The 18,656-nt window shown below is 36.6% G+C and overlaps 1 protein-coding gene across 4 annotated transcripts in view; it reads left to right on the top strand.

Moving 5' to 3' along the window:
- The first annotated feature begins 236 nt into the window (after positions 1-236).
- ANAPC1 (anaphase promoting complex subunit 1) overlaps positions 237-18,656 on the top strand; it is a 56,422-nt gene continuing 38,002 nt past the window's right edge. For 2 of the 4 annotated variants that reach the window (XM_014052344.2, XM_014052343.2), the window contains exons 1-18: positions 237-732; positions 1,630-1,866; positions 3,012-3,173; positions 4,442-4,493; positions 4,659-4,762; positions 4,990-5,072; positions 5,582-5,655; positions 6,882-7,027; positions 7,381-7,601; positions 8,865-9,071; positions 9,661-9,756; positions 10,412-10,502; positions 10,604-10,669; positions 11,967-12,104; positions 12,997-13,137; positions 13,856-13,916; positions 14,306-14,493; positions 15,749-15,823. In XM_014052344.2, coding sequence (XP_013907819.2) covers positions 1,654-1,866; positions 3,012-3,173; positions 4,442-4,493; positions 4,659-4,762; positions 4,990-5,072; positions 5,582-5,655; positions 6,882-7,027; positions 7,381-7,601; positions 8,865-9,071; positions 9,661-9,756; positions 10,412-10,502; positions 10,604-10,669; positions 11,967-12,104; positions 12,997-13,137; positions 13,856-13,916; positions 14,306-14,493; positions 15,749-15,823 — 2,118 coding nt within the window. In that variant the 5' untranslated portion in view covers positions 237-732; positions 1,630-1,653. Of the gene's footprint in view, positions 733-1,629; positions 1,867-3,011; positions 3,174-4,441; positions 4,494-4,658; positions 4,763-4,989; positions 5,073-5,581; positions 5,656-6,878; positions 7,028-7,380; positions 7,602-8,864; positions 9,072-9,660; positions 9,757-10,411; positions 10,503-10,603; positions 10,670-11,966; positions 12,105-12,996; positions 13,138-13,855; positions 13,917-14,305; positions 14,494-15,748; positions 15,824-18,656 lie in introns of all 4 variants that reach the window. The other 2 variants (XM_014052342.2, XM_014052340.2) reach the window with 1 other exon arrangement.

The following is an 18,656-nucleotide window of genomic DNA, read 5'->3' as shown; positions in this document are numbered from 1 at the left end:
GACCTTAATTAAGATCGTTTAGTTCTGAGGGGTCCATGGTGCTCTGCTCGTTTTCTTGCAGACGTTTCATTACCCAAACTAGATAACATTACTGATGCTAATTAATTTGAATAATGAAACATTTGCAAGAAAACAAGCAAGCTCAGAGAGCACCAAGGACCTCTGATGTCAACCCTGAGCTACAAATATTCTCCTTTATCAGTTTATTCTATTATCTTAGGCCAATATTTCAACAGTTCGCATGGATCACCGTTTACATATCAAATGACAGGCGGGAGGCCGTCTCTGAGTTATCACTAAGCGGAGATTGGACTGTGCTATATCCAACCACATCGTCCTTCCCTACAGCCAGCAACCAATTGCCATAGAAACAGCTGAGGGTACAGTATCATCAGCCTTCTTATCACCATGGTAACGACCGAAAGACTCCGTTTTCTTGCTCGCTTCTTCGCAACGACCCAGCGACCTGTTCCCAATAAGACGAAAGGGAAGAACGGCGCTTTCTAGGCTTTCTCTTTCGCCGACCCGAGAAACCCATCAATTCCCGCTGCAGTCCCCGCCCCTCGTTCCTCGCGGAGGGTGATGGGAATTCCAAGATGGCCGCGCCCGCTTGAGAACCTGGAAGTGGGGGGTACTTGCTGCTGCAACTGCAATCGCTATCTGAGGGGAGACACGGGGAGAAGCCGCTGCAGCTTAGGCCCGCAGCCGATCGCCCTTTCCTGTGTCACTCAGGTCCGTGAGTCCCTCTGCCTCCCGCGGCTTATCACAGTTCCTGCCTTCCTTTAACTTTCCAATCCATCAGGGGCTGGCTTGCACGTTGCATGCCCAGGGACTCACTCCTCCTTGTGTTTCTAACTCATTCATTCATTTCTCATCAACAGTAGTTATGACAAATTTGTGCTCTCAGAGTGTTCACTGACATAGAAGGCAGTTGTAGTTATTTTCCTTCTTTTGGAGTTGGCATTTTCAGGCTTGCTTTTCAAAATTTTCAAAGGATGTACCAAAGAAGGGAAAAAGTAAAGTCACAATATTTTTATTTGAAACTGCAAATGAGTAATCATAAGTAGAAACAATATCAACAGTTGTACTGAAAGGGAGTGAGGAAGAATCTCACTCTTGCAAAAAAGTGCAGCAATTTTGCATTATTATATAATCTATGTACATTCATTTGGCAGTAATTTCTAAAATCATTGGATCCTCCTCCTGAGTGGTATATAGTTTATGATTATAAGGCAACTTTATATCTTAGAATATCAACATATATTGTTTTATTGTGTCTCCGAAGGATTGTCCCGCACACATAATAAGGGGTGTATTATTGCAAATACTTTGTCGAATGAAAGGCCTATAGTATCTTTGGAATTCAGCAATCCATTTCAAATGCTTATGCTAAATCACTAAAGATAGCAATCTGCATCAATTATTAGAATTTTTATAAGATTTCCAGTGCAATGGAAGATGGACTTCATGGTTAAGAGATCTTAGTATAGTTCCTTCTTTAGTTACAAATTTATGATTTTCAGGGATATTGATATCAATGAGGCTAACAAAATAAGCAAAAACTGCACAGTATTGTGTATGCTTTGAAGGATCCTATGTAATCTGGTTTCTGTTTTGGACTTCCTTTAGAAATAATGTTGATATTTAGAACTCATGTCGAACATCTATGAAGAGAGGTTAACAATGATTGCAGCAGGGGATTTGCAGGAGTTTGTCCCTTTTGGCCGTGACCACTGCAAACATCATCCTAATGCGCTGAACCTGCAACTACGGCAGCTGCAACCAGCCTCAGAACTTTGGTCATCAGATGGAGCAGCTGGTTTGGTGGGGTCACTTCAGGAAGTTACCATCCATGAGAAACACAAGGTAGAAATTCTTTTGAAAGCAGTATTTTATTTTTAGCAAACTTGTACTTAGCATAAAATGAGAAAGTGATAAGGCAATAAAGTGGATAGGGTAGGGGAAATATATTCTGTTAGACGTGCTTCTGGGTTTTTATAAATACATAGCTAAACATTGAATTGATAATTTAAAAAGTGAATAAAAACATTGATCAAACAAGTGGAGCATAAATAGTAGGTTTGTAGAGCTTAGAACTTAATCAACAGATAAACATCAGCATTAAAGACTGATTATTTTGGGAATGCTTACTATCTGTCAAATTGCTCCTATACTTCTAATCTCTTTTGTTCTCTCTCTTCTACCAAAGCAAAATTTAGATCCTGGCCCAGGGCATTCATGAATAAACTAAAGAAGGAGGCTATCACTTTTTTGTTAAGACTAAAATATTAAACAGTATAATAAGAATGTTAAAATATTAAATACAATAATGATTTGTTGAGATTTCATTGAAACTGGATAATCAGACTAGAAACCAGAAGACTGAGGTCTAGTCTTGTTTAGTATGAAAGCCAGCTGATGACTTTTGCCTAGTCACTTTCTCTCAGCCTAATCCACCTCTCAGGGTTGTTGTTGTGAGTAAAATAGGAGGAGGAAAGACTATGTTCACTGCCACAAATTGTTTATAAAAAATAATAAAGGCAGGATAAAAATAAATAAAATAAATGTTTTGTATCTTCTGCATTCTATTTTTGACTATATCAATAGTTCTGAAAGAAATATTCTGAGTTTCTTAGAGAATTTTTAAAATCATTTTAACCTATCATTATAGATTTTTTTTCTGTAATTGTGTTGTCTCACCCATCAAATGTATTTTATCCATAAGCATACTGCTTTAGTACCAAAAATTGCTGAGAAATTCAGAAAAACAGGGTGATACTTAAAACACATATTGTTTTTGTCACTGATGATAGCTAGAAAACACCTAAACTTTTGTAGTTAGTTTTTAAAAATAATTTTTGCATTAGCTTTTTAGAAAGCTAAATCCACTAATTTTCAACAACCACCAGAATAAGTTATGCAGTCTATCATCATTTTTTCCCCAAACCACACTTATGATCTAAATGGGCATTACTGCACAATAATAGTGATATTCATTTTTTTCCTTTTAGGAAAGTTGGAAGTTAAGGAAGGGCATCAGTGAGGTTGGGGAAGAAGTAGAGTATGATGAAGAACTATATGTGGCTGGTAATATGGTCATTTGGAGCAGAGGAAGTAAAAACCAATCTTCGGCAGTTTATAAAGCTTTTACTGTTGACAGCTCTGTTCTGCAGGTACGAAAAGTGGTATGGTATAGAGTTTGTTTAGCTACATTGCCAAGGAAAGTTAAGGTCATGATTGCCTTTATGCTTTATGTTCAGGATTTATGTTCAGGATTTGTTTCAATTTTGTTTTGAAAATAATAACTAGAGAATGGAGAAAAAGCTTCATTAGCACAAACTGCTTAATGTTCATGTGATCTACAATTTCATTTCCTAGTTTTTATATATACTTCAGCTTAAAAATAATCTGTCCAGAAGAATGTGGCATATGAGAACAGTGTTGCATGACTGAAAAAAGATATTTTTCCTCAGTAGATTGTATCTTGCTTAAAAAAAAATTCCCCTGAAACGGTTATTGTCCTACTAATAATGAGAGCATTCTTCTACTTGGAAAAAAAGCATGAGATACATATGATGTTCAAGAGGAAAATGGTGAAAAAGAAGAGGGTTTATCATTTCTCATAAAATCAAAGCCCTGACCTAATTTTAACATCCCACATCTTTGCTTTAAAAAAAATAATGCAAGACAGCCAATCTTCATTTAATGTCCACTTGTTAAGCAACCATTCAAAGATACAAGTGCTTACAATGAGTCCTCACAGATGTGGCTGTCACTGCATCCTTATGATTATGTGATTGCACTTCAAGTACTTAGCAACTGGCTTGCCATTATCATATTGCAACATCCCATCCTCATGTGATCGCCATTTGCAACCTTCCCTGCTGGCTTCTAACAAGCAAAGTCAAAGGGGAAACTGGCAGGAGGCCTCAGATGGCAATTACATAACTGCAGGATGCTGCAACCACACAGGAGTCGCCTAACAATAGCAAATTATAAGTCAGTGTGGTCATGTGACTTTGGCACTTCAACCATGTTGCTTAGTCATTGCTTAGTTTCCAGTCCCAATTACTGTTAAGTGAGGACTTCCTGTAACCTGCACATTTGGCTTCAGAACAGGTCCCACCCCCTTTTCCTCATCTCTAGAGTAGGAGTGACGTAACTGTAAAGCACCACGTTCTCAGTGGATTAACAATGTTTTGGTGGGGTGAGAGGTTTTTTTTTCCTTCTTCGGATATTTTTTTAAATTTTATTTTGCCTTCCAATACCTCACTATTATGTATCGATGTTGCCACTTTAGTGGAGCTATATTGAGTCAGAACTTGAAAATCAAAATGATAATACCATAGTTGATGATATCTAGTTTTGAATATATAGGACTGTTTTCAGAACATAGAAGAAAACAAAGCAAATTATTTATTCCCCTGATTTTTAATTTTAGGCATTGTGGTGTGACTTCTCAATACCCCAGGAAAAATCTGAAAGAAATAAAGGTAAAAGTAATCTTTTAGACCATTTGATTTAAGATCTGGAATTGGAAAAGCATTGCCCACGTTGATATGAAGCTGTTCCAGAAATCAGTGCAGAAAATGCAGCCTTTTTGTGACAAAAATAGATGAATGGAAGATAATTTGAATCTCACTTGTCTCCCAATTTAGATAGCTGTCAGTTAGTAGAAAAATGTATCTGCATATTACAGAGCTCTTGCATAAATATCCACAGTATTGAAGGAAAGGATTACACTGCTTCTTTACCCTTTCAGGTAAGCTGTATCGAAGTATTATTTCACCTCTTTTCTAATAAGGAAAGTACCTGTAATTGAGTCTGGATTTTTTGAAATGCTTTTTATAATTGAACACTGTTAAAGGCCAATTTTTCAGAAAAATAGAAATTATGGATAAATAATGAAAACATTGAATTTCTGTTAATTGGATTAAATTGGATATTTTCCCATTATAATGAAATTTATTTTAATGTAACTTTTTATAGGTAGCGAATGTCTGGCCAACAAAATATGGCTTGTTATTTGAACGTAGTAGTTCCCTGCATGAAGTATCTCTAAATCCAAACAGGTAAAGTAAGATGATCATTGCTTAGATCAGAGTTCCCGAACCTTTTCAGCTTTGCAGACCAGCGGTGGGCGGGGGGAGGTGATGGTTCTGCACACATGGATCTTCACTTGCATGAACAGCGAGCAACTGCGTGACTAGTCAATCACAACACACCTTCCAAGATTGCTGTTACAGTGATAAATTGAGGAGACCTTCCCATATAGGCTACGTGCAAATATAAAGTCAAATATAAAGACAAAGTATCATAATTGCCATATTCCCAATTTTCAATCTATTGTTCAGAATAATGGAATTATGCAAATATGCCTGTGTATGTGCATAGCGTCATATTTCCTTCTACTTTAATGTATGCTTAACTTATTAGAATGTTTCTGATCAAATCACAGTTCATTGCTAATATGCAACTTGTCACAAACGGAGCTTATGATAATTTTGAATGTGGCCTTCAATTTGAAGTTGTTATCAGAACGTTTGTGGCAGTATTTAGAATATTTGTTCATTTTTTTTAGAGAACCTTTGCCTACCATGTTCAGCATGCTCCACCCATTAGATGAAATAACACCAATGGTTTGTAAGTCTGGAGGTAAATTATGTAATGCACAAAAAGAAAGATAATTTTAGATCAGTTGTAATCAGAGACACTTAGGTTTATTGACCACTCTGCATTTGGTAGCTTTTAAAAATATGTGATACCGAATTAGTTTATATGTATGTATGTATGTATGTATGTATGTATGTATGTATGTATGTATGTATGTATGTATGTATATTCAAGATTCAGTTTATCTTGAAATTGAACAAATAGAACAGTAAGCTTGAATTGTTATGTTTCTCCTATCTGGTGTTTTTTAGATATTTTAGATGGCCAACTTCATAAATCCAGTTACCATACTGTACCCAGTGGATTAAGATGGTTAGAAATATAGTGCAACACATCTGGAAGACGTTAAATTGGAAAATAATTATCAGAAAACAGCTCAGCAGCTGGCTAGCCTTGTTAGAAGCTAAAGGAGGATCAGGCTTGGTTAATACTGGGATGGGAGGCCTATAGGAAATGTAGGGCTATAAGCTAAGCTGGAAAGTTGAAAAAATATTGAAAAAGCCAGTGGTAGACCACTTTTGTATTTTTGCAAAAAATATGTTCATGAAGTCATCCAAAGTCTAGCTAGACTTGAAGGAGGCTAAGCTTCACTTTTTATGAAAAAATGTTGACATCCCATTTTTTTCAGTGGTGTTTCAGTTTAGTTACAAAAGAAAAAATGACTTAACAGACATTCCAAGGAGAAAGATCACAGGGGCATAAATTAAACAATTGATTTATTTTATTCATAAGTTAAAGCCACAGGTAGTCCTCAACTTACAACAGTTCATTTAGTGACCATTCGAAGTTAACAGCAGCATTGAAAAATGTGACTTGACCATTTTCGCAGCATCCCCATGATTATGTGATCAAAATTCAGATGTTTGGCAACTGATTCATATTTATGGCACAGAGCTGTGTTCCATGGTCATGTGATCACCTTTTGTGACCTTCTGACAAGCAAAGTTAATGGGGAAGCCAGATTTACTTAACAACCAGGTTATTGGCTTATCAGTTGCAGGGATTCAATGAACAACCATTGCAAGAAAGGTTGTAAAATGGGGCAAAACCCACATAACAAATGTCTCACTTAACATAAATTTTGGGCTCAATTGTAGTCATAAGTTGAGGACTACCTGTATTTAAAAATATAGTAAAGTATACAGGTAATTGTTTTAAAATCATGTCTCTTGACAAGTAATCAGTTTGATCCTCTCTCCACTTAGCAGCCTTGTTTACCTCTGCCAGAATACAGTATGTTGCTGATTATTCCATGAGAATTGTTTTCGTCAATGCTGAGCCTTCCATTCTCATGACATACGATGCCTCTCAGTGCTTGCATTCCATATGGGTCCTTCGAAGAGTAAAAGCAGAGGTAAAAAATTAAGGGTGAAGTGAGCAGGGAATCATAGAAAACAAGGAGGATAATTGATAGCTTGCCTATTCTGGGAGTGGTTGTTGTTCTGTGTAGTTTACACTGCACAGTCATCCAAATATGTTGGGTTCTAAGATTTATATATTGGACAGAGATCAGCAACATAGTGGCCTTCTAAGGTTTTAGATTGTAACTCCCATAATTAATTATTATTGGCTGGATTAATTGAAATTTATAGCAGTGATACCATAAATCTGAAAGGCCACTTTTTAAAAAAAATCCTGTCTTAAAATGTGATGTTATACACATATGATTATTTGAATCACACAAATATATTTCTTATTGATCTGTAGGAGCAAAGTGCTGTCTTGAAGGTCTCTGAGCAGACATGGACCCCACAGCATGCAGCTGCCAGCAGTTCCTTCAGTGTCCATCTGAAGAATCTATCTAAGGGTGACTCGCCTATGGCTTCTCCATTCCAGAACTATTCCTCTATTTGTAGCCAAAGCAGGTCGGCTTCATCCCCCAGCATCCATTCCCGTTCACCTTCCATTTCCAACATGGCAGCTTTGAGGTAGGTTGCTCACTTTTCTTGCCTTGTACTTTCTCAGGATTATAACTATAGCAGGGATCAGGCATGCTGCTGAGAGCTGCATTTCCTTTATTTATGATTATTTTGTAAATGAAACTAAGTGAGATTTCAAAATTTTGTAAGTTTTAGGAGTTCCTGCTGTAGTCATCAGTACTTGAGTTTTTAATTTCCCCTTTCAGTTTTTGAGTAACCCTTAATAATTTCAGTGTCACAGATATATTTATATATTGCCATAAATGCATATAGTATTTTATTTCATGGAACAAAAGCAAATATGCATGTCCCAGGATAATGTTGCAGGATCCAATCTTGTTTGGTCACTGGGACCAGAGGTTTAGTCATGTCACATTCTGGTGAGTGAGAGAGAAGAGTGAGGATGGGCTCCAACATGAATCCAAAAGCTTGGAAGACTAAACCTCTGGTTTCTCCACCATCCAGTCAGAGCTGAAGAAGCTTCTCCTCTGAAGGATGAGAAGTGAAACGTCTTCAAAGAAAAAACAGAAAGTTCAGTTGCCGCTTGAAAAAAGCACCTTTGGGACAATTCTGGTCCCATGACCGACCCAGATTTGATCCAATAGTATTTAATTTAATTTATTGGAATCTATGAATACTAGTTCTATAGTAGTAATTAACATGAGATGTGGTACTGGCTACCAATTTGATTGGCTTCAGAATTGGATTGGACCAATTTATTAAAGTCATGGGGATTGTTCCTGCCTCTCCATTGTTTGGGAGACTAGTGCTTCCCTTGCGTAGTTGGTTGGCCAGTGTGAGAACAGACTACTAGACTAAGTGGACCAGGGTTCCAATTAGTGGTGGGATTCAAATTATTTTACTACTGGTTCTGTGGGCGTAGTGTGCTTGGTGGGTGTGGTGTGGGCGTGGCTTGGTGGCAGGGGAAGGATACTGTAAAATCTCCATTCTCTACCCACTCCAGTGGAAAGTTACTGCAAAATCCACATTCCTTCCCGATCAGCTGGGAGAGGCAGAGAATAGATGGGGCGGGGCCCAGTCAGAGGTAGTATTTACCGGTTCTCTGAACTACTCAAAATTTCCAGAACTGGTCAGAACCTGCTGAATACCACCTCTGGTTCCAATCCAGCAGGGCCTTGCTTATGTTCTTATGCTATGTTCTTAGAGCTTGAAATCCTAAGATGTAAGAATTTGGGCTCATAGTGGAAAGGGAAGTTAGCTGTGTACATGTATTCTCAGAGAGAAAATAAATATATTTCTCTGTCTTTGCAGCCGATCGCATTCTCCAGCCTTAGGGGTACATTCTTTCTCAGGGGTACAGAGATTCAACTTCTCCAGTCATGTTCAGTCGCCTAGGAGGCACAGTGCCTGCCATTCTCCAAACAGTGCTACTGAGTCATTTCTTGCCCCAGAAACTGAACTCATTGTTCCAGAGCTTTGCATAGAGCATCTATGGACAGAAGCCTTCACTACCCTGAGGTTTGGAAGAATCTATTTCATATAAAAGAAGTCTTTACAGAATCCTGACTTCCTCAAACCAAATGTCCTGTATAAACGACAGGACAATATATGAGTGAACGTTCACATTGTTATTTAATAAGCCAGGGTCATAAGCTTATTGTGAAGTAAAATAGTTATTACACTGAAATAGTAAAGAGTAAAGATCATTAATAGTGTTTTCCCCCAAAGCCTAGGTAGCTCTGTAAAGCACTATAAAGCAATATATAAATCTAAATGCTATTGCTAATTTGTAATTATCTGGGTAAATCTGCTCATAAGTTCATTTTTGAGGCTAAAGTGAATACCATATGCTCTACCATTCAGGTAAGCCAAACTGTACTTAGCAACTCATGGCTTAGAACCTATGAATAAATCATATTTCTGATTATCTTAGTCAGTATCTAAATTCACAATATGGCTACACATTCATTCTGATTGAACTCTATGATTTCCTTCTGAGTTTATTTATACAAATATATAGTTGGTGTTTAGAATGATAGGGCAAATACTTAAGTTTCTTACTTGAAGAAGTCTATATTTATTATTTTTTGTTTTTAAATGTTGCTAGGGAGAAGAATTGTCAAGCCTCCAAAGTATTTATTACAACTGATTTTTGTGGGCAAAAGTTTTTGTGCTATTTAGTAGAATCCCAGCTCCAATTGCGGTAAGTATATTTTGATATTTATTATTTTTATTTATTGCATACATTTAAAGATACCACTTAGTTTTCCAATTGAATAGGAAAATATTATTTGAATTTTTTCACATTTAATGTATTAACTTGCTCAAGGTTGACTCAGCCTTTCATCCTTCTGAGGTCGGTAAAATTAGTACCTAGATTGTTGGGGGCAATAAGCTGACTCTGTAAATTGCTTAGAGAGTGCTGTAAAGCACTATGAAGCAATATATAAATCTAAGGGCTATTTCTTAATTTGTAATTATCTGGGTGAATTTGCTCAGAAGTTTCATTTTTGGTGCTAAAGTGAATACCATATGCTCTATCATATGCCAAACTATACTTAACAACTATGGCTTATAACCTATCAATAAAACACATTTCTGATTATTTTACTCATTACCTACTAACAAAGCTTAACCTGCTATTTGCTCTAAATCAAAGGAAAGCTGTTTTTTTGCCAAGGCTAAAGACACTCCATCTTGCTGTAGTCTCTAGACTAGGTCAAAATTTATGTGTATTGTATTATATTGTATTGTGTCATTGATAGACATTTTTTGGTGTCTAGAAAAAGTTGCTCCTATTATATTATAGTCATTTTTATGACTGTAGATTGTTCTGTTCCTCCCAACTCCACTTTTAGGTGTGTAAAGTTTCAGCAGAGTAATGACAAGTCACAGTTGATCTTTGGTGCCATTACCAACATCCATGCAAAGGATGCAGCTCCAGTTGATGTAAGTATGGGTATGTGAACTCCATGTAATTTGTATTAATTGACAGCATTTACCCAGATAATTGCAGATTAATGTATTCTCTTCATTTGACGGATTTACAGAACGTTGATACAATGCTGGTTCTGGAAAGCAATGGAAACTTAGTGCTCTATACTGGAATGGTTCGAGTATGTACATTATTTCTCTTCATTAATAGCTTTATGTTTTCTATCCATAGTTTCTTTTGTAACATTTCTCTCCTTTTTTCCATCTTATACAATCCTTTTCTATTCTGTTTATGTGCCCTCTCTTTTCTTTAGTATTTCCCCTATGTGTAATAGCACCTCTGTTCTTCTTTCCATTTCCCTTTCATTGTATTGTGTATGAATCTTGTTTTCTTCAGATCTGTGTTATTATACTCAGTTGCCCCTATTTCAATGAGATGTAGGGTCAGGCATGTGATAGTCATGTCTGTTTCTTCCTCTTTCCTACTCCCACTTGTTTTTGAAAACAAGAATATAAAAAATGAAAGCCGCAATCAACAATACAAAAGGGAGTATGCCTTTTTAATTTTTCCACTGTGGGAGAGCTTCCCCCCCCTTTTATAGTAAAAATCATATTGCTCAGGGAAAACAACACAAAAAGGGCAATTTCCAATAGAAAATGTTCCAGAAGAAAGAAAGAAATTAAAATAAGGAAACTGAAAATTCATTAAATAAGGGAAGGCAACATTTAGCTGAAGGAACCAGATCCTTTGTTAGAGAATATCTGTTTCTTTCAACTCAATAATGAAAAGAATAAATGTTTTATAAGATTTTGAAACATTATAAACATATACTCTTGCATAGGCTCAGTATGAGAGGAGACAGATTTGGGGCATTATTTGTTTATTTTGGTATGTCTCGGGTATGTAAACATTGCCAGTTATTTGAGTAGGCACTAGTAGGTTAAGTAGTAAATTTAGTTAATTTAAAATCTAAGGTGGCTGCATATTGTCAGGATTCATTCAGACTTGAAGATCTGCAGATAGAGATTCAAGAACACAGCTTGATTAAATACTTTAATTGTAGATATTAGAAATGTCTTAATAATGAGGTTCTTAAGATTTAAGGTCTATATACAGGTTATTTCTTTCATCTTTACTATGCGATGAATAGACAATTGTTCATTTCTCATTGGGAGAAGTGATTGGCACCTGTATATGGCAAATCAGAAATCTTCAGATTTTGATTGTTTTTGCTTTCGCACACGAGACATTATCCAATTCTACATGGACATTTTTCAATACTCAGTTTATCACAATAGTTGTTAAGTATAGATTTTGTTCCAGCATTTTAGATCAGTGTTCTTCAAATCTGACAACTTTAAGATGTTGGGCTGTTCAACTATTCTAAAATAATTCCTTAGGTTTAATGTCTTAAGAATATTTTACCTTTAAAAACTACCTATGTTGAAACCACTGTCTACTTTGTTTCCTATTGAAAGGTAGGAAAAGTATTTATACCTGGTTTACCAGTTCCATCAATGACAATGTCAAATCAAATGCCTCGTCCAAGCACTCCTCTGGATAGTATCAGCACTCCTTCCAAGCCTTTGAATAAGCTCCTTGGTCCCCTAGATGAGGTAAGGAATAATGGTGTTTCTTTAGCTGGCAAGACTTGCATTGCATATTTTTCCACTTCTCTGTATATTAAAGAAATAGTTCAAAAATTTTGCCTTACTGAGTGGCCTTTTTTTCCTTAGGGTGGTTTTGTATCAGCATTTACTCAGACTTTTTTCGACATAGATACCAAATCACAGCTTCCAATTTATCAGTACGCAAGATTGTAATTAATGTATACAGGCTTTTTCAGACTTGGCAACTTTAACATGTATGGACTTCAACTCTCAGAATTCTCTAGTCAGGCAGAGAAACTCTGATTTATACTGAAGTTGCACAGAGTCTTTTAGTACAAAGTCCAAAAATGGTAAATCTAGGCCTGATTACAGGTTAAGAAAACTACATGGAAGCCATCTGAAGCTAAACTCAATTAGGTCTTCAGGCAATGTTTTGTTAGACTACTGTTCCCATTGCCACTCACCACCGAACTTCAGCGTGTTCACTGGAGCTATATGTTACCCGTGTTTGATTCAAATACTGTGTTTCCCTGAATATAAGACAGGGTCTTATTTTCTTTTGACCCCCTGAAATAAGCACCTGGCCTTATTTTCGCAGAGATCTTATTATTTTTGAAGTGCAGGAGGCGGCAAACGTGGTCACTTCATGGCTGCTGCTGTGCTGCAATATTTTTGGGGAGAGCTTATTTTCAGAGGAGGGCTTATTTTAGCGCATGTGCTCAAAAGCCCGATTAGGCTTCTTATTTATTGGGGGCTGTCTTATTTTTGGGGAAACGGGGAAGCAGTCAATGAGAGTTGCTAATTTAAGGGAGGGTTGAACTACATCATCTCAGAGTTTTTCCAACTATAAGTTCCTGTAATATTTTTTATAGCTGCAAAACATTTTCTCCCTTTATAGCAAGGTGTGCTGTCCCCTGTTACAGAGTTGAGGGATTCCGCCAAACTTCAAGACTCCTCTTATATTGATGATTATACTTTTCAGCAACTTTCCACTTTTATTCATTCTGTAAGAGATCCTGTTCAGAACAGAGTGACTCTGGTAAGTTTAACTCTTTTTAAGTTGAATGATTTGCTCAAATAACACTTGTATTTGAACCTCTAAAATATGGCTTAAAGTTTTTGGTAGCTTGGGTGTAAATATTAACTCAATGTTTCTGTGTAAACTGTCTTGTATCTGGAGGAAATCAGATTTATTAATAATGGGACATGCTTGGAGAACTGAAAATTTATCTGAGTAGAATTGTTGTCAAGCAGATTTGAGCCTAAAACTGCTTTAGAAGTAGGACATAATATACACGTAGTATATATAGAAAGATCAGAACATTTGAAAGTATTGGTCCAAGGAAACCACTTTTGTTTCCTTGTCGTGCTAGTATTCAGGTACTTAGGCAAGTTTCTTTTATTGTATTTAAGTACATTTTACAACATGCTACAATGTAGTGAGTGATTTGCTGCTGGTTGATTTTTAACCTCACCAATTATAAAACTATCTCACAATTAATATCTGTATCATTAAATTATTTTATAAAGAGATGCCTCCTTTGTTTTGGTTAGTTTGCTTGGCATATTAACTGTCTTGAACAATTAAAATGAAGGATAACAATGAATCCTTCATAAATAAAACCCTAAGGCTGGAAACAACAGCTTTCTATTTGTCTTTGGGATACTTTAAATCTGCCATAGTTATATAATAACACATATTGCAGATGCTGAATGTATTCCTTGTGGGATAATGTAATCTATCTTCCTTCTTCTAGGAATTTAATAATGGCTCAATGGTTAGAATCACCATTCCTGAAATTGCAACTTCAGAATTAGGTACGATGTTAATTTCATACTCTCCTTTTCTTTTTTCTTGATTAAGAATTGCTGTAGAATTGAGCAAATGAAAAACCAGCCTTCATTAGAATCTGAGACCTTAACAATTCATTTCTCTGTCTAATTAAGTTTAAAAAAACCAGCTAATGTTAAAAATGCTATTGTTTATCTCATTTCATTGGAAACCTGTCACATTCTTTCACATGCAATATGAAGCTTAGTCATTTTGATTTTATTGAAATATGCAAGCTGCTCTTTTGTTGAAATAATTGTATTGGCTTCAAATATACCAAATGAAGCATAGAACAAGTTTTTTGGCTTACAAATAGCTGGGTTCTGGATTACTGACTTACTAACATTCTTTTTTGTCTTCTTTCTGCCTTGAATAGTCAGAACATGTTTACAAGGCATTAAGAGTATCCTGCCTAAAGAGATTGCTGTCCAAATACTTGTCAGATGGTATAATGCCTACAATGCACCTGGTGGGCCAAGCTACTATTCAGAGTGGACCTTATTTGTGACCTGTCTGTTGAACATGATGGGTTATAACACAGAGAGAGTGGCATGGACACGCAACGTAAGTGAACTTCCAATCTTATAAATGACAGTGGCTGCCTTGAAACTGTGATCTTACCTTTGCTGTAGGTGTTTAAACAAAGACCAAATGACCATTTATCTAGAATGCTTTAGTAGTGGAATCTTACTAGCATTGAGCTGATTTCCAAGTTCCTTTCTAATCTTTCCATTCTATGATTCTTGACTTCAAGTCACCTGCTAATATTATTCAAAAAATTCATTCTCCAAAAGGGCTTATTATTTTCAGATACTTTGAGTAAAATAGTACATGCCTTGTTAATATTAATAAATGAGACTATTGAAATAATGTTGCACTCTTCTCATTTCATCTTTTCCCCATGTTTTACTTTCAAGTCCTATATTTTGCAGAAATATCCTAGTGCTTTTTATTTGACTAAATACACAATATTATTAAAAGAAATCTTAGATGCATATGAATTTCTATTACAAGATCATTTGCTCATAGGGATTTTTTGTGCATAAATAGAAGTAATTGATACATAGAGTTACTATTCATTATTTTGAATTTAATTTAAGTGTAACACTGAAATATGAATTCTCTATGTTTTACAATTTATTGTTAAACATATATTTTTCTTGTGAGTGAAACATTATGTTTTTTATAAACAACACCAGCACCAGTCTACAACTTGATTTGAGCTTGCTGTTTTTGTCAGAAGTCAGATCTCATCTGCAATCTCCCAGTGACTATCCCTTAAATATATTAGCATGTTATTACACATTCTTCTCTTACTGTCTTAACCATTCACATTAAATTTGTGTTACTATACCCAAAATTGATACATGAAAACAATTCATAAACTTCCTATTCATAAACATGAATAATTGTGCGTCCATTTTTGCGGCAATACTTTGTGATCAAGAGTCTATGTTCTCTGAAAGCAATTGTTCTCTGGAGGCAATTCACCAACCAGTTAAGAAGGTTACATTTGATTGCTTCTCCTCAGCCCATTATGTCCAGCTTTTTTATTTCAAAGTTGGTTCCATTAAACTGGGAGTGTTTAATTTTCAAACAGTTGCAAGCATCAATGGATGTATTGAATCCTTACATCTATAATTTGTGGACTTGGAGATACAGTAATATATTCATTCTTCAAAATTACTTGTAGTGGAAAATATGTAAAAGAATAATGGCAAATTGTATGTGGAGCTTTTGAATTTCATCACAAATGGCTCTGAATATTCCTGTGATATCTTGAATTTCTGTGTGATTATTTCTTTTCTGTTCACTTCAGCTTGATTTTGAAGGATCTCTTTCGCCAGTCATTGCTCCCAAAAAAGCTCGGCCTTCAGAGACAGGATCAGATGAAGTAAGGGAAGAATTATTTACTTAATAATTCCAGACATCACCTTAGATATGCCTGAATTCATATTGCTCAAGGAATTTTTTAATGGATCATATATCGGCAGAGCAAAATGAGACTTGTTTTTTTCTGAAGGCTAATATTTGTTGATTTATGATTTAATGAGTAGAAACTTTATTTGTAGTCTTCAAAGAAGTTCCATCTTTTACTGAAGGAAATCGACATAATTTACAAATAGAGATGTGCAAAGTAATTATTTGAGTTTGAAATAGGCTATATTGACGGCTTGAGACCAGTTTGGTACAGTGTTTAAAGATTCCAGGTAAGAAACTGAGAGATAATGAGTTCTAGTCCTCCCTTTGGCATGAAGCCATCAGGATGACTGATCTACTCACTCTGAGCACTAAGAAGAAGGTGATGACAAAAAAATCTTGCTGAGAAACTGCATGGACTGCAAGGCAATGGCCAGGAATTAGGACTGACTTGAATGCATACATATGCATGTACAACACCCCCCCCCCCATACCTTATAGCAGTGATATCTAACCTTTTCTGGGCCAAGTGCCCAAAGCGTGTGCATGTGTGCAAATGTGCGCATATGCTCCTGAACGTTCAAAATGCAATGTGTGCCCCTGGGCATGCACCCTATCCCCCTGCGCATGTGCGTATGACCTCTGGCACACCTTGTCCCCATTCAGGCATGGCAGAAGCCTTAAGGCCAGCTGTGCAGCAGGAGGTGCATGTGCATGCGTGTCGGAGCTGAGCTAGGGCAATGGCTCGCATGCCATCAGAGAGGGTGCTGCGTTCCACCTCTGGCACACATGCCAAAGGTTCACCATCATGGCCTTATAGGAAGTTTTCTGACACTTTTTCAATTAACGCAGATATGTTCTCATGTTGTTCTGACCTTACTGAAAAATGGTACAAGCTTTAAAGAAATAAGTGTTTTGAACTCCCATAGGAATGCTTACAATAAAAGCAGATGAGTTATTGAAAACAGTAAATAGTATGCCTATCTTTAATTATAAATGTATGTACATATCGTACCAAGTGAGACAATAGTCTACCTTAGCCAACTCTGACTTGGTAAGCTCCCTCATGGTGAGGAGCTCTACCAAATATTAGGGAGACCCTGCAAAAATCTATTTGAAATCCAGGCATTTCAGGATAAATTATTTATTTTGGTTCATTGATCAAATTTATATATCACACCCCCCCCAATCGGTCACAAGTGTTTGAAGTTAAATGAATGAACATTACAGGGTATGGTTCCCCACCATCTTGCAGACACGTAGGACCAGCTCATCAATCTCAGCCATTTTAGTCAATAAGTGTGATGTTATGCAAGAGTGACATTGCCAGATGCTGCCTAGGAAATGATCAGACTCAAAAGGGGAGAAACCCAGTGGCTTAAGTCTCAGAAGAAGAAAGTTAAGAAGGAGCCATCCTGACTGATCAGGTAGTTTACAAGTGGCAGTGGGAGTAATTGACTACTGCAATGTACTCTAGAGGAGACTGCCCTTGAAGACCATCTGAAAGTCTCAACTGGTCCAGAATGGGGCAGTGCAGGCAGTGATGGAAATGTCTCAGTATGCCTAGGTAACACCTATGCTTCATGAACTAATGCCAGCTTGTTTTGGGGTGCTGGTTGATACCTATAAAGCCCTATATGGCATAAGGCCTAGTTACTTGAAGGATCACCTGTCGGCCATAGGATCTGTTCAGCTGGTTTAATTTGACAGGGTTGGTGTGCTTTGGGTTCCATTGATTAAAGAATGTCACCTGTCAGGACCCTGAAAATGTGTCTTTTATGTAGTAATACCTGCTGCTTAGAAGGGATTTGCCCCAGAGATTTATGTAATCCCTAACTTATTGGTATTTCGAAGGCCCTGAATATGTGGTTTTTTTGCCCAGGCTTTTGCTGAGAATAATTGACATGCCTTTTCTTCCTTTTCCGTGTTATTTATTTATATATTATTCAAATTATATACCTTATTGAAACCAATAAAAACATTAAAACAGTATGTAATAACATTAAATTGGTTTAAAATTAACATGAAGGGATGGAAAGGAGCAAGATGCAAATAGGGGCAGGTGGGATCTTAAATTAGTCTATCAACCACCTCCAGAATAATGCATCCCCATTGGGATCCCAGGCCAGTTTGTAGAGCCAGGTCTTCAGGTGTTTTGGGAAGGTCAAAGGGGTGGATGCAGATCTCATTGGGGGGGGGGGCACAATGTTTCAAAGGGCAGGAGCTTTGGCAGAAAAGGCTGTTTTCCTGGACCGCACCAGCTGGAGTTCCTTGACTGACTGTGTCCATCGCATGGCCTTTCTGCTGGCTTGAGTGGGATGGGCAAATTCCATCATGGTGAGACAGTTCTTCAGGTAAGCTGGACCCATGCTATGAAGGGTTTTAAAGGTGATAACCAACACCTTGAATTGGACCTAGAAATAAACTTTAATCAGTGCATCTTGTGGAACAGCGATGTAACATAGGCTGCCTTAGGGATTCCAAGAACTGTCCTTGTGGCTGTATTCTGGGCCAGCTGTAGCTTCCAGATATTCTTCAAGCATAGTTCCATGTAGAGTGCATGGCAGTAGTCTAAGCAAGTGTTCCCTTCTGAATTTATTTTCTCTGCCATCTTTGTTCTTTTGTGTTGTTCTTGTGTTTTGTATTTTTGTTCCTTGTTTTAAATGTTTTTAACAATTTATAAACGACCCAAAGTTGCTGGAGTCAGGTAGCATATAAATTTAATAAATTATTATTATAATTATTATTCCCAATGATGTACCATGCTACTGCAGGATATTAATTATAATATTTATTTATTTATTAAA

The sequence above is a fragment of the Thamnophis sirtalis genome, unplaced genomic scaffold, assembly GCF_051295495.1.
Source record: "Thamnophis sirtalis isolate CommonGarterSnake01/CBP01778 unplaced genomic scaffold, rThaSir2_p1.2 scaffold_6, whole genome shotgun sequence".
Lineage (NCBI taxonomy): Eukaryota > Metazoa > Chordata > Lepidosauria > Squamata > Natricidae > Thamnophis > Thamnophis sirtalis.
The sequence above is the reverse complement of the archived record's forward strand: the minus strand, read 5'-3'. Positions and strand labels throughout refer to the sequence as shown.